Source organism: Phodopus roborovskii, unplaced genomic scaffold (assembly GCF_943737965.1).
Source record: "Phodopus roborovskii unplaced genomic scaffold, PHOROB, whole genome shotgun sequence".
In the NCBI taxonomy this organism is placed as follows: domain Eukaryota; kingdom Metazoa; phylum Chordata; class Mammalia; order Rodentia; family Cricetidae; genus Phodopus; species Phodopus roborovskii.
In genome coordinates this window covers 33374699-33388215 of record NW_026125281.1, presented here as the reverse complement: position 1 = coordinate 33388215, position 13517 = coordinate 33374699, and the positions used below count along the sequence as shown (strand labels likewise).

The following is a 13517-nucleotide window of genomic DNA, read 5'->3' as shown; positions in this document are numbered from 1 at the left end:
ATACGAATCCTTTTTTCTTCATCTTCTCACATCTTAGAAGCATTCTTATAGCTCCAAAGTCAAGTCACTTCAACTGGCTTATGGCTAATCTGTTGAAAATTGTGAGATAGAGCTAAACGTTGTAGCACACACTTCTAATCCCCAAACTTAAGAGGTTAAGGAGATTTACCTCAAAAAGTTTGAAGACATCCTGAACTACGCAATGAATTCCAAGCTAGCCTGAAATGCATGGGCTCTATTTTTTAAAACAAAAATAAACAACACCAATGTGAAATGCGTACTAATAAAGCAATGTATATATAAATTTAATAATATTTTAATAATTACCTGTTAAAAAGGGTTCAGTGACTAGATATTTGTCACATCTACATTCTCAACAGTGGCTATATCAAAAATTCCATCCTTTGAAAAATTAGCCTCATTCTAGATGCCCCTTTATAAGTACAGGTATTAAGACATTAATGATGTCACAAGGTAACACTACTACAGATATGATCATAGGCTACGCGATATACTCATTGAGACAGCAATGCTTACTTTCCAAAAATCAAATGGAGAGTATCTTGAGTACTGTGATTCATGAGAAGAGAGGCATTCCAGTTGATCATTTCTTCTAAGATTCTGGGCACAGTTTTCATTACAAATATAAACTGAGTTGTTATGGTGTTAGCATACTGATCAGTATAAAGAAACCTGTTGGACATATGAGAGATGAAATAAAGGTAGTGAGAAAAGACTAGCATAAAGGAGAAGAAATTTAGAGTAAAAGCAGAAACCATGACTGGGTGGTTTTCTTCTGATGTCACAATTACTCTACTCAACAATAAATGTAGAAATTAGGGAACAGCCACCTATTTCAAGTGGACTTGGAGGTCCCCTGCCTCATGGCTCCTCTTAAGCAGACATTCCAGTTAGAAACAGAATACTGGTAAGTTACATACACTGGCTTTTAACCCAGATCTTCCTACTTAGCATTGTTCCTCTCTCGTCATTAACATACACATTCAGCTTGTTACCCGTGACACTTTGCCAGCATTAAGTATTCTGGTGTCTTTTCTTTCTGTATTCTCAACTTTCACTCCATAACATTTGTTCCTCCGTGCCACTACATCCTCTCTTTTCCTGATACCCATTTTCATTTGATGATACCATTTCCTGAGATCTAGCTAAGCAGCCATTTTCTCTTCCTGCCATCCTTCATCAGCGGCCAAAAGGGAACACAGCTGTTGGTCTGCTGCTATGCTCTGCTCTGCAGTCTCTTCTGAAATCACGTTTGTATTCAGCTGCTTCCTGCCAGCTGAGTACCTACTACCCTTTCTGCTGGTGCAAATGGCTGTCCTTTAAATATTGTGTTCACCTCATCATTGACTACTCAGTTTCTTTCACATCCCACATCCAAAACTTCAGACAACCGCAATGATTCTGCAGTGCACACACAGCTGCTTTCCACCTTCATCAGCATTGTTCTAGATACTGTTTTTGAAATATATATATATATATATACATATTTAAAATACATATATGTACACACACATACACACATATATTTGACTTAAGGCAATGTTCTTCTAAAGCAACGGTCAGATCACTCCAAAGCTTCTCTTTAAATTTAAAAACAAAATTCAGACATGTTACAGAGGCCACCAAAGTCGACATTATCTAGTTTTAAACTTCACCTCCCTTCATGGGAAAACTTCATCAAGGAGATAGATGTAAAACCAAGAAATGTGGACTAGGCAACCCCCATGCCAACAGATTACTATCATCACAAAGGAACCAGTGAAGGCCCAATGGAGCCACCCTTTCCTGGTGATGGTATCAGTCTGCATGCCTTCAGGTGAAAAGACCGAGTGATACAGTAAATGACCAAGAGAGTCTCCAGCTCTTCTTTAACAGTATTTTCCCCAGGATTCCCCAACGAAAGGCAAAGTACAAAGAGAGAGAGAGTACCTAACAATTTTATAATGAAGATGATTGTTAGAAAAGTTAAAGGATTCTGTACTTTTATTCCACTGAATTAAAAAGTCTTTATTAAATCGTTATTCCCCATGACCAACTAGATTGGCTGAGAATAGCCTACTTAGCTTAATAAGAGTTTAAACTTTGTTCTCCCAGATACAATAATCACACCCTATTTTCTTGAATTGCGTCTCCAATAATAGGATTAAATGTTAATTCCATCCTTAAGCCATAAACTACCTGAGAAAGACTTTCAGAGACTTGCTAGTCTTTTTCAGTATATACCTACTGTGAAGAATAATTCCTCTTTTCTCAGAACCAGGCAGGCTTGTTCAACAGCAAATGAGAAAAGGAACTTTTTTTGTTTGTTTTTCGAGACAAGGTTTCTCTGTATTGGTTTTGAGCCTGTCCTGGCACTCACTCTGTAGACCAGGCTGGCCTTCAGCTCACAGAGATCTGCCTGCCTCTGCCTCTTGAGTACTGGGGATTAAAGGCATGTGCCACCAACGCCCGTGGAGAAAAGGAACTTTTCTGGGTTTGACCTTGAAAAGTAAGTGGTAAAGGGAGAGAAGGAGTAGGAGGGTCACGGTAGAGTCCAACAAATTGGGCTATAGCTGAGTCCATCAGTGCTTTCTAACCTTTACAAAAATCACATCTGTTCCAAGATATCTATCCTAAGCTCCAAAATAAGTAATCTATCTTCAACAAAACTAAATACATAGGTGTTTAAAATGTGTATATTCTAGCTGGGCATTGGTGGCACATGCCTTTAATCCCCAGTACTCATGAGGCAGAGGCAGGCTTATCTCTGTTAGAAGACAGCCTGGTCTACAGAGCTAGTTCCAGGACAGGTTCCAAAGCAATACAGAAAAACCCTGTCTCCAAAAACTAAAATAAATAAATAAATGAAATAAAATTTGTATATTCTAAATATAGAAAATTGGATTTCAATGTGATATTTGAAATCATGGATTAGTCAGGAATCCCTAAAGGAACAGGACTGATAAAGTGACTGTGCAATTAGCAGGGAACTTATTAGATTGTGTTATAAGACATGGTCTGAGTTGCCTGACAATGGCTGGCTCATAACCAGAAGGCTGAGAACCCATGAGGCTAGATGTCTGTGCAGTGCAGATATGGCCCTGGAGTCCTGGAGGATTCCTGGAAAGCTGCTTGTCTTCAGTCTATGTGGAATCCGGATGAAGTAAGATGTAATATTGGCTATAGCAATAAGACAGACAAAATTCCCAGCATGAGTGAGGCTAAGTAAGCAAAAAGCAAAAGTTTCTTCCATATCCTTTTATGTGGTTCACACTTAGAATCTTCCCCCTTGAAATGATCTGATTGGGAAAATTTCTTACTCAACCAGGAATGGTGACACTTACCTTTAATTCCAGCACATGGGAGGCAGAGACAAGTAGACTTCTGAAAATTGGAGGCCAGCCTGGTTTACATAGTAAGTTCCAGGACAGCCAGAGCCACATAACAGAGAGACCCTATTTCATTGAGGGGGAGAGAGAGAGAGAGACAGACAGACAGGCAGAGAGAAAGTGACAGAGAGAATTCCTTACTGGAGTGCCTAGGAGCTTAGATGTTAGATGAACCAAGATTTGCCATCACAACAAGTTTCTGTGAATTAATTAACACGTCATCAATGGCAATGTTAATGATGAGTCCTGCTTCATCCATACAAAACAGCAAAACAGTCATGAGAACTAAAATAACACTCAAGGAAAATCCAGTGTGCTAAGGGAGGAGATTATGAAAGTTAATTAAATCATGCTAACACTCCTCCTTAGGGTGGGGCTTCTAGATCTCTCATATAAAGGCTGTTCAACTTGGAGATGAGCTCAGTTTTGAGGCTGTGGAAGGTGGTTACACTGTGGTTACCTTCGAGAGTCACAGCCACTGTGTAGAAAGTCAAGAAGACACAGTCCTGAAGCAAAAGGACAGACTTTCCTGCAAGCATTGATGAGGCCATAGGATCTAAAGGTGAACTGACTTATATTCTCTGATTTCAGAGTTTCTCAAATAGATGCATTGGTTATAATTAATAAAGAAGATGTCGTTATTTTCAGTTTCCTGTAGAGCTATGTCTCTACTTAGATTCAGCTAATCTTATAATCAATTTTATTTGTAGAGAAATTTTTAACTATCATTTTTATGTTATACTTAAAAATAATTCTCAGTGTTATTCTCAAGTATCTAGAAGTTACTCCCAAGATTTATCTCAAGGATAAGTCCTCTTGTTGGTTGCCCAACCCAGAAACTATATATGCACAAAAAACAAATGACTCAGCATATTGCATACAATTTGGCTTATATAAGGTTCACTGCACATTTTTGAAAAAATAATGAGAATATTCAGACTGATCTGTTGAGCTACATTCCAGAGAAAGGACAGTATTGGTGCAAGAATAGCAACCTTCGTAAATGTTGCTACGTGTTCAAGTTTAGGTTCCAGATACTTTAAAGAAAGTTTATGAGACAGGCAATACCTTTACTGAGGCTCGTGTATGTAGCAAGAGTAGCCAAATAAAAGTGCAAATGTGGTAATGGCATGCTTGTTTGAAATCAATGCAAGACAATTCAGCTCTTACTTCCTAGTGCAGGATCCTAGAGAATATGTAAAGTCATCCTTTATTACAGATACATGTCCAAACCATGAGAATGCCACAGCTGGATGTCTAGGGAGGTCAGTGTCTTGTCTCCTGTTTTCCTCTCATTTGCTTGTAAATGATGACCATCTTGGCTTTATCCAGACACACTGGGGGTACTCTAGCAGGGAAGTCCTTTTCTTTTTAGATATTCTCTTTTTATTTTGTCTTTTTATCCCATTCCCCACAAGGCTTTGCCTGCCTGCCTACCTACCTTTTCCTTCCTTCCTTCCTTCCTTCCTTCCTTCCTTCCTTCCTTCCTTCTTCCTCTCTCTCTCTGCATCTAAACTTCTCCTTCTCAGTGCTTATTTTACACACACACACACACACACACACACACGTATGTATGTATGTATGTATGTATGTATGTATGTATCACTATATAGCCCTGGTTGTCCTAGAATTTGAGATGTACACCAGGCTGCTTCTGAATTTACAGAATCTGCCTCCCTGGTTCTGGGAATAAAAGTGTATACACCATGACCCACTTCATTTCCTCATTTTTCAAGTAAGCTCTGGTAATATTTGGAAAAGGAGGCTGAAGCATATATTACACATAAGGTCAAAAAACTTATATTTCAAAGGGAGAAATTACCCATTTATATCTGTAATAATAAATTAATTGTGTAAGAAACATGTTACAAGTGATACCTGATTTGTTTTTGTAAATTCCATGACTAAAGCCTAGCATTCTTTTTATTTCTCCTCAGAAGTACAGATTCACACAAACTGTGGAATTCAGAGACTGTACTAGTGTGTGTGTTCGTCTAAGCAGTTGGAGCTACTGTTGAGGTGTTCGCAAACTGAAACTATTAGTGGGCATTGAACCTAAGCTAGTAATGCCATCATTTGATAAACAACACCATTGGTCCGAAAGAGACATTATGAAGTTACTGGAATGCATCAAAAATAATGTACCCTCGGACGACTCCCAACCATTCAGAAAAACCCAGGAAGATCTAGACTGGGACAAAGTGGCTTTTAAACATTTTTCGGGAGAAATGTGCAAGCAAAAGTGGATGCAGATTTCTCATAATTTGAGGAAGTTCCGCACACTGTCAGAATTAGTGCTGGAAGCCTCCAAACTTATTAAAGAACCTCCCAAAAGTAAGACAGTCAAGAAACATCCCGACTTCCCCAAAAGACCCCTGACTGCCTATTTGCGCTTTTACAAGGAACAGCGGGCCAAGTACTGTGAGATGTACCCTAAGTACAACAACCTGCAGCTGACCAAAATCCTGGCTGAGAAATACAATCAGCTGCCAGAAGAGATCAAGCAGAAATATATTCAGGAATTCCAGAAGGATAAACAAGTCTTTCGGGAAAAAGTGAATAAATTCAGGGAAAACCACCCTGATATAGAGCGTTCTAAGAAGTCTGTGGTGCCCAGGAACAACCAAGCCAAAGTCCGGAAGAAATCACAAGGAGGTACAGAAAACATGAAGTCCACTCTTAAAACAGAATTTCCCAAAACATTTCCTCCAGTGATGAAATTTCAGGGTGAACCCAAGAAACCGCCTATGAATGGATATCACAAATTTCATCAAGATTCATGGTCAAGTCTGTGCTATCTATCCCTTAGGGAGCGTCAGATTGAGATTAGCAGACGATGGCAGCAAGTCCCAGAGAGCCTGAGAAAGCGTTATAACAGCCAGGCTGAAGAGCTACAGAAACAATACTGGGTGGACATGGACCTCTGGCTCAAGGGATTGTCAGCAGAGGAATATGCTGCATACAAAGAGGCACAGGCCACCTATGGTAAGGGCAAGAACTTTGGCATGTCTAGAGGCACAGGCCCCAAGTGTCCTACAAAAGATTCCCCAACGACTATTCCGGGCCACGTTGGTGACTCCCAGGCATTCACGCAGGATATGATGGAAGATGGCAAAGAGGAAGACTCCAGCAGCTCCTCAGACTCTAGCAGTACAGATGAAGATGAAGATGATGGACATCTTTCTTAGCCGAATGCTCAGATTTAGACTCCATTTTAGTCACTTGCATACTCTAAATTATCGTTTGAAACCTAGAGCATCCCTGTCAGAGAGGGAGCTGTTGTACTCCCTACTCCCCTGTTTTTTCCTGGGAATCCTTCCTTTGCTTACTAAATACAAAGGAATACAGTTTGGGGAGAAGGGAGTTAGCCATAGTATTGCCTTTATCAGGTCCATAGGCGTAGGAAAGCCCACTTGAGACAGTAGCTAGAAGCTATTTACATTTTATTTGGACAAACTATAGAACAAGTTTTACAAAGTTAGATACTGTGCATACAAGTGGTATCAGTTAATTCTGGGAAGGACTCTTAGGCCTTGCTGTTTCAAACAATGAATCTCACCTGCGATATTCAAGATAAGTAGAAACATAGACAGATACAGATACTCTATTCTCTGGCCTTATGTAATGTCATTAATACAATCATCAGTACCACAGTACTGTAATTATTTTGCTTAGTGGCATTTTAAATATATTTAATGTTACTTATTTTGCTTCTGAACAGTCTATGTTCTTTTCATAAATATTAGCTTTATAGAAATTGTTTAAAACCATTGAAAATTTTAAATTTGTACATTATTTATTTTGGTTCACATATAAATTGTAAAACTTGTACATATTAATAGAGTACTGGGATGTTTTTTATAAATACTTATAATGTATAATATTTAAATCTGGTTAAATATATGCATCTTTTCAAAATTTGAATTTAAGGCAAAATTTGCTGAATAATTTCCTTTTGAAATTTACAGTGGATTATCATCCTTATCTTAGTGAATAACTGTTTATGTATTATTCCAAAAAATTATTTTGGTGCATATTTTGTAATATTTACAATTGTGTACCTCTCTCTTATTTGTTTATGTATGCTTTTAAAGATGTATCAAATGAAACAATGTGAAAAGATAGTAGTGATAAATTTGTATCCTTAAAAACTTTTTATCTAAAACTTACAGGATTTGCTACTGTGAAACTGTGTTGATATATGAATTTGAATTAAATTGTAGCATGTTGCCAGAAGTGGATATTTACTTACACAATTAAACAACTTTAATGAAGGATATTTATTAATTTTATCTTATCTTTAATCATGTACTGGTGGAATTTTTCTATAGTGTAACCCTCAAGCTCTCTAGAGATACATGGAAAGTACTGCTATTTCTTCTACTTTTTGGGTCACACACAAAAAAATGGTCTATTTAGTCACCATTTTCCATTTTTATTGGTCTTGGATCTTCAATCTGGGAAAGAAAAAAATTCTGAAATACTAAAATGGAGAGATGAAAAGCATGCAGGATCCATACAACATTTTTTTAAAAATTTTATTAATTATTTTACATATCAATCCAAGTTCCCTCTCCCTCAACCCCTCCCATCATTCCATCCCCGACTCCACTCCACAGGGAGGGTGATGCCTTCCATAACGGGTCAACAAAATCTGTCAAGTCATTTGGAGTAGGGACTAGGCCCTCCTTCCTGCCTCCCTCCATGGGGAATGCGCTCCCAAAGTCTTTCATGCACCAGGGATACATCCTGTTTCCACTGTCAGAGGTCCCTTAGTCTGCCCAGGCCTTCTGAGACCCATATCCAGGGGGTCTGAATCAGTCCAATGCTGGTTTCCCAGCTATCAGGCTGGGGGATCCATTAGCTCCTCCTTTTTCAGGTCAGCTGTCTCTGTGAGTTTGTGTAACCTGGTCTTGCCCCCATTTTCTTATCACTCCTCCCTCCCTGCACCTGGATTCTGGAAGTTTGGCTCAGTGTTTAGCTATGGATGTCTGTTTCTTTTTCCATCAGCTACTAGATAAGGGTTCCCTGAGGGTGGACAAGTTAGTCATTGATCTCATCAGGGAAGGGCATTTAAGGTAGCCTCTCCACTGTTGCTCAGATTGTTAGTTGGGGTCATACTTGAAGGTCTCAACATTTCTCTAGAGTCAGTTTTCTCTTCAAACCTATAATGGCTCCCTCTTTTATGGTATCTCTCTCTCTTTTTCAATGCCCTTCCTCACACTCCCAACATGCTCAGGAGATCTTGTTCCTTTCTCCTTCTGTGAGGGACCTTGTATGAATCTCTTAGGTTCCTCCTTGTATCCTAGTTTCTCTGTTCGTGTGTATTACAGGCTGTGTCTAAAATCCATATATGAGTGAGTACATACCATGTTCCTCTTTTTATGACTAGGTTACTTCACTCAGGATGGTTTCTTCATGTTCCATCCATTTGTCTGCAAATTTCAAGATTCCATTGGTTTTTTTTTTTTTTCTACTGAGCAGTATTCCATTGTATAAATGTGCCACATCTTCTTTATCCACTCTCCTGTTGAGGGGCATATAGGTTGCTTCCAGGTTCTTGCTATTACAAATAATGCTGCTATGAACATAGTTGAGCACATGTCTTTGTTGTATGGATGTGGATCATTTCTGTATATGCCTAAGAGGGGTATTGCCGGGTCCTGTGGTAAACTAATTCCCATTTTCCTGAGGAACCGCCATTTTGATCTCCAAAATGGCTGTACAAATTTTCACTCCCACCAGCAGTGGAGGAGTGTTCCCCTTTATCCACATCCTGTCCAGGATAAATTGTTATTGGTGTTTCTAATTTTAGCCACTTTGGCAAGAGTAAGATGGTATCTTAGAGTTGATCTGATTTGCATTTCCCTGATAGCTAAGGATGTTGAGCACTTTAAGTGTCTTTCAGCCATTTTGGATTCCTCTTTTGAGAATTCAGTTCTGTACTCCATTTTTTATTAGGGTTATTTGGTATTTTGGTGACTAGTTTCTTGAGTTCTTTGTATAGTTGGAGATAAGCCCTCTGTCAGTTGTGGAGTTGGTGAAGATCTTTTCCCAGTCTGTGAGCTGCAATTTGATCTTGTGGACTGTGTCCTTTGCTTGACACTTCTCAGTGTCAAGGGGTCCCATTTATTAATTGTATATCTTACTGTCTGTGCTACTGGTGTTATGTTTAGGAAACAGTCTCCTGTACCAATTTGTCCAAGGGTACCTCCCACTTTTTCTTTAAGAGGTTCATGTGGCTGAATTTATGTTGAGGTCTTTGATCCATTTGGACTTGAGTTTTGTGCATGGCAATAGACACAGGTCTATCTGCAGTCTTCTACACACCCTCATCCAATTGTGCCAGCACCATTTGTTGAAGATGCTGTCTTTGCCCCATTGTATAATTTTAGCTGTTTTGTCGAAAATCAGGTGTTCATAGGTGCGTGGATTAATATCAGTCTTCTACACACCATCATCCAGTTGTGCCAACCCATTTGTTGAAGATGTTTTCCTACTTCATACAACATTTTTGTAACAGACATTCCTGTAAAATATGGGAACAAAATTTTGTTGTCAAATGGAAGTTACTATCTCTTATAATAGAATTAAGGCACTTATGGTCCTAAGATTAGAAAAAAGTGGAGATGGTCTAGAGTTTTGTAGATTTGGTTTAGGCTATTTGAATTTATAGGAAAGGTCATTAATAATGCACAAAACCCAGATTCATGTTATTCTGATATCGTGGACTGATTTCATTATTTGAATTGATCAGTAGCCAATAAATCAGGGAACATTAGGACATTTTAAAGTATGCCCTCAATAGTTGTGTGAGCCTAGTGGACCCTGGTTTAACCTTACTGTACTCCCATGCACAGAACTTCTGGAACCACTCTACAATCTCAGTTATCAAAAAGACAGGTAGAAGAGATCTGGGTTTGGTGGCATAGATCGTTAATCTCACAATTTAGAAAGCAGAAAGAGGTGAGTTTCTTTGAGTTCAAGATCAGCTTGGTTTTCAGAGCAAGAATCAGTCTAGCTTCCACAGAGTAAGGATTCTCTAAAGGAACAGAAATGAGAGGATGAATCTAAATATATTTAAAAGGACTTTATTTATTTATTTGGGTTTTTGAGACAAGGTTTCTCTGTGTAGTACTGGCTGTCATGGAATTCATTTTTGTAAACAAGGCTGGTTTCAAACTCAGATCACCCTGACTCTGCTTCCCAAGTGCTGGAATTAAAGGTGTGTATCACCATGTCCAGTTTAAGAGGGAATTTATCAGCATGACTTACTGTCTGTGGTCTGGCTAAGCCAATAGCTGTCTCCCAATAGAAAGGTAAAAAAATACAGTAGTTGTCCAGTCCCTGAGGGTGAATGCCTTTGCTGATCCTCAGTATTCATTGCAGTTCTGAAGAAGTAGGCTCTAACACTAGCTAAGCAATAGATGAGCTTGCCAATGATGGTGAGGGAAATCAGGAAAAAAGTAAAAGCTTTCCTCAATGTCTTTTTATGTATAGTTCCAACAGAAGGTGTGTTTCACATGTAGGGTTGGTCTTACAACCTCAAACAATTCCTTAAAGAATAATCCGTCACCGGGTGGTGGTGGCACTCACCTTTAGTTTGAGAGGCAGAGGCAGGCAGATCTCTGAATTAGAGGCCAGCCTGGTATTCAGAGCAGGTTACAGGCCAACCAGGGCTACACACAGAAACCTTTTCTTGATAAAGCCAAAAAATAAATATAGTCCATCATAGTTGTGTCCTACACTTGGGTTTTGGTTGATTCTAGATGAGGTCAAGGTTAGCCATCAGACCCTCTTTCTTAAAAAACAAAAGACAGAATTGGAAAGACAGTTTCTTAGCATTGCTTTTAGGTATAATTTGAGAGTCACTGAAATAGAATATATGGCTAATAATACTAAGGCATAACTGGCTTTTCCCTGAAAAGGCCACAACCATACTTAGATGTATAATTTTTTTCCTGAGCATCTTTCGTACTCTTAAATTCTATTCTTAAAAACAAAACAAAACAAAAAACAGTTAAACAAGACATTTAAAGACTGTTTGGGGCCGGGCATTGGTGGCACACGCCTTTTAATCTCAGCACTCAGGAGGCAGAGGCAGGCGGATCTCTGAGTTCGAGGCCAGCCTGGTATACAGGCTCCAAAGCAATACTGAGAAATCCTGTCTCCAAAAACCAAAAAAAAAAAAAAAAAAAACTGTTTGGGGACGTGCTCTGATCCACTCCTTGGTGGGCCTCAGAGGCCCGGCATATGCCCCAGGCGAGTAAAGATGGTGGGCTGAAACAGTGCTGTCTCCCCGGGCGTATGCGCTGCCCTCTTCTTCCGGTATTGTATCTACTTTGACCGAAAAGGCAGAGTGACCCAACTTTACGAAAAGGCTTCGAGAACAAAGAAAGAAACAGAAGTTTACTAAGAGCTGGGCTTTCCAAGTTACCTGACTTAAAAGATGCTGAAGCTGCACAAAAATTCTTCCTTGATGAATCTTGATGAAGAGTTGTTAGCACGAGGTGAATATGAGAAGCGTGTAGAGCATCTGACAGATGTAATTGCTGTGTGTGGACATCCTCAACAGCTGCTGCGAGTGTTGCAGCAGACTCTTGCACCACCAGTGTTCCATATGATTCTGAATCACCCACATTCCCATCAGGAACTCCTTATCAAACTCGATAAACATATTGGTACCTTAGGATGAACTTTGGTGAAATTGAACTTTGGTTTACTATTGGTACCTTATGAAGAAGGGACAGGCATTGTTTAGTGTCCCCTCCCTGAGGGAGAACATTCTCATAACTGCTAGTAAATTCGTTTGTTAATGCTGTCTGAAGGTCCTCTTTTATTCTTATGTCACTACATTAATGAGTATTAACTAAGGCCTTAAACATAATACTGCATGGTAGAATAGGGCCCCATGCAACTTCTAGTTCATGAAAGTGACATGCTTAAAATAGCATCTTCCTCCATTCTGACCATGCTCTGTGCCGTGTATAAAAATGATCTTTACCAGGCGTGGCGGCCCCACTAAACAAGTAGGGAAACAAAAGGTGATGTTTCTGTGACCTCTTGTGGCAAAGGTCTTCATGTGCTTGTCCTGAGAAAAAGAGAATGTACATACTGGATGTGGAGTGCCACCTTGTGGAAGTGAAAATTTAGTGCTTCCTGGAAGCTTCTGCAGTGTTGACTTGGTCTATTCCAAAACTGAGAATGGAGAAAGAGCTGAGTCACCTTCTCCACCAGCATGATTCCTTTCTCAAACAGAAACCCAAGCACAGTCAAAAAGAAAAGACACACTCATTCTCCAGTGAGATCCATGTTCACCCCTCAACCTGGCAAAATACAAAGGTCTCTCAGATATTATGATATGGTAGGGAACCCCAGGGGGCAGAATGTCATTGGATAACTCAGGCTTGTATCTTCTGTTTAAGTATTGGCCTCCAAATACCTAGCTAAAAGCTATTATGCTATGCTACAAGCCCTGTCAGTTATTATGGTAGAATTTGTCACTTTCCTGAATCCCATAAATGAATAGCATATTTTGTAATGAGCTAGTAGGAACTTAATCATTTGTGCTTGTGGGACACTAATAAGCAATTGATTGGTGTGGTGGAGTGTGCCTTTAATTCTAGTACTCAAGGAGAGATTGGAGGTGGGGGAGAATGGATAAAAGATCTTTGGGAGTTCAAGATGAATAGTCTACATAAATAGTTCCAGATTAGCCATAGTAAGACCCTGTCTCAAAAAACAGAAATACAAACAGAAGGAAGAAAGTCACTCCAGTGAATTTGTCATGATAGATTTTACAAAGAGTATAAGATCAAACTTTATAGTACCAGGAGAACATATACGACAATTCAGAAACTCAGCAACCAGTGTATTGCAGATAAAACAGTTGAATATAATATGAATAAAAAAATGCTACATCCACAAAACTAATAATTTTATGTACAATAGTTTTCAAGCCACATTAAGTGAATTCACAATAACATTAGGCAGTATTCACATACATTCTAGTATTATTTCATATAATGTTACAAACTGTTCATATTAACTAAAGACTCTAAAGAGTTCTTTTCTGTACAAGTTTGTTTTGTACTTGGCTTTGTTTTTCATTCTTGAGGCAAATGTTGT

General features: G+C 39.1%; 2 protein-coding genes across 2 annotated transcripts in view; one reads left to right on the top strand and one right to left on the bottom strand.

Moving 5' to 3' along the window:
- The window catches only part of Naalad2 (N-acetylated alpha-linked acidic dipeptidase 2), a 43030-nt gene extending 42816 nt beyond the window's left edge, over positions 1 to 214 (bottom strand). Inside the window, exon 1 of the mRNA XM_051198691.1 lies at positions 170 to 214. The gene's annotated coding sequence lies outside the window, so the exon portion shown is untranslated. The remainder of the gene's footprint in view (positions 1 to 169) is intronic.
- Positions 215 to 5455: 5241 nt separating this feature from the next.
- Positions 5456 to 6577, top strand: Ubtfl1 (upstream binding transcription factor like 1). The gene has a single exon (XM_051199519.1). It carries the CDS (start codon positions 5456 to 5458, stop codon positions 6575 to 6577), a length of 1122 nt encoding a protein of 373 aa, XP_051055476.1.
- The last annotated feature ends 6940 nt before the right edge of the window (positions 6578 to 13517 follow it).

What these genes read in the sequence shown, in the direction of transcription:
- Ubtfl1 (XM_051199519.1), top strand. Translation starts at nt 5,456, where the DNA reads ATGCCATCATTTGATAAACAACACCATTGGTCCGAAAGAGACATTATG.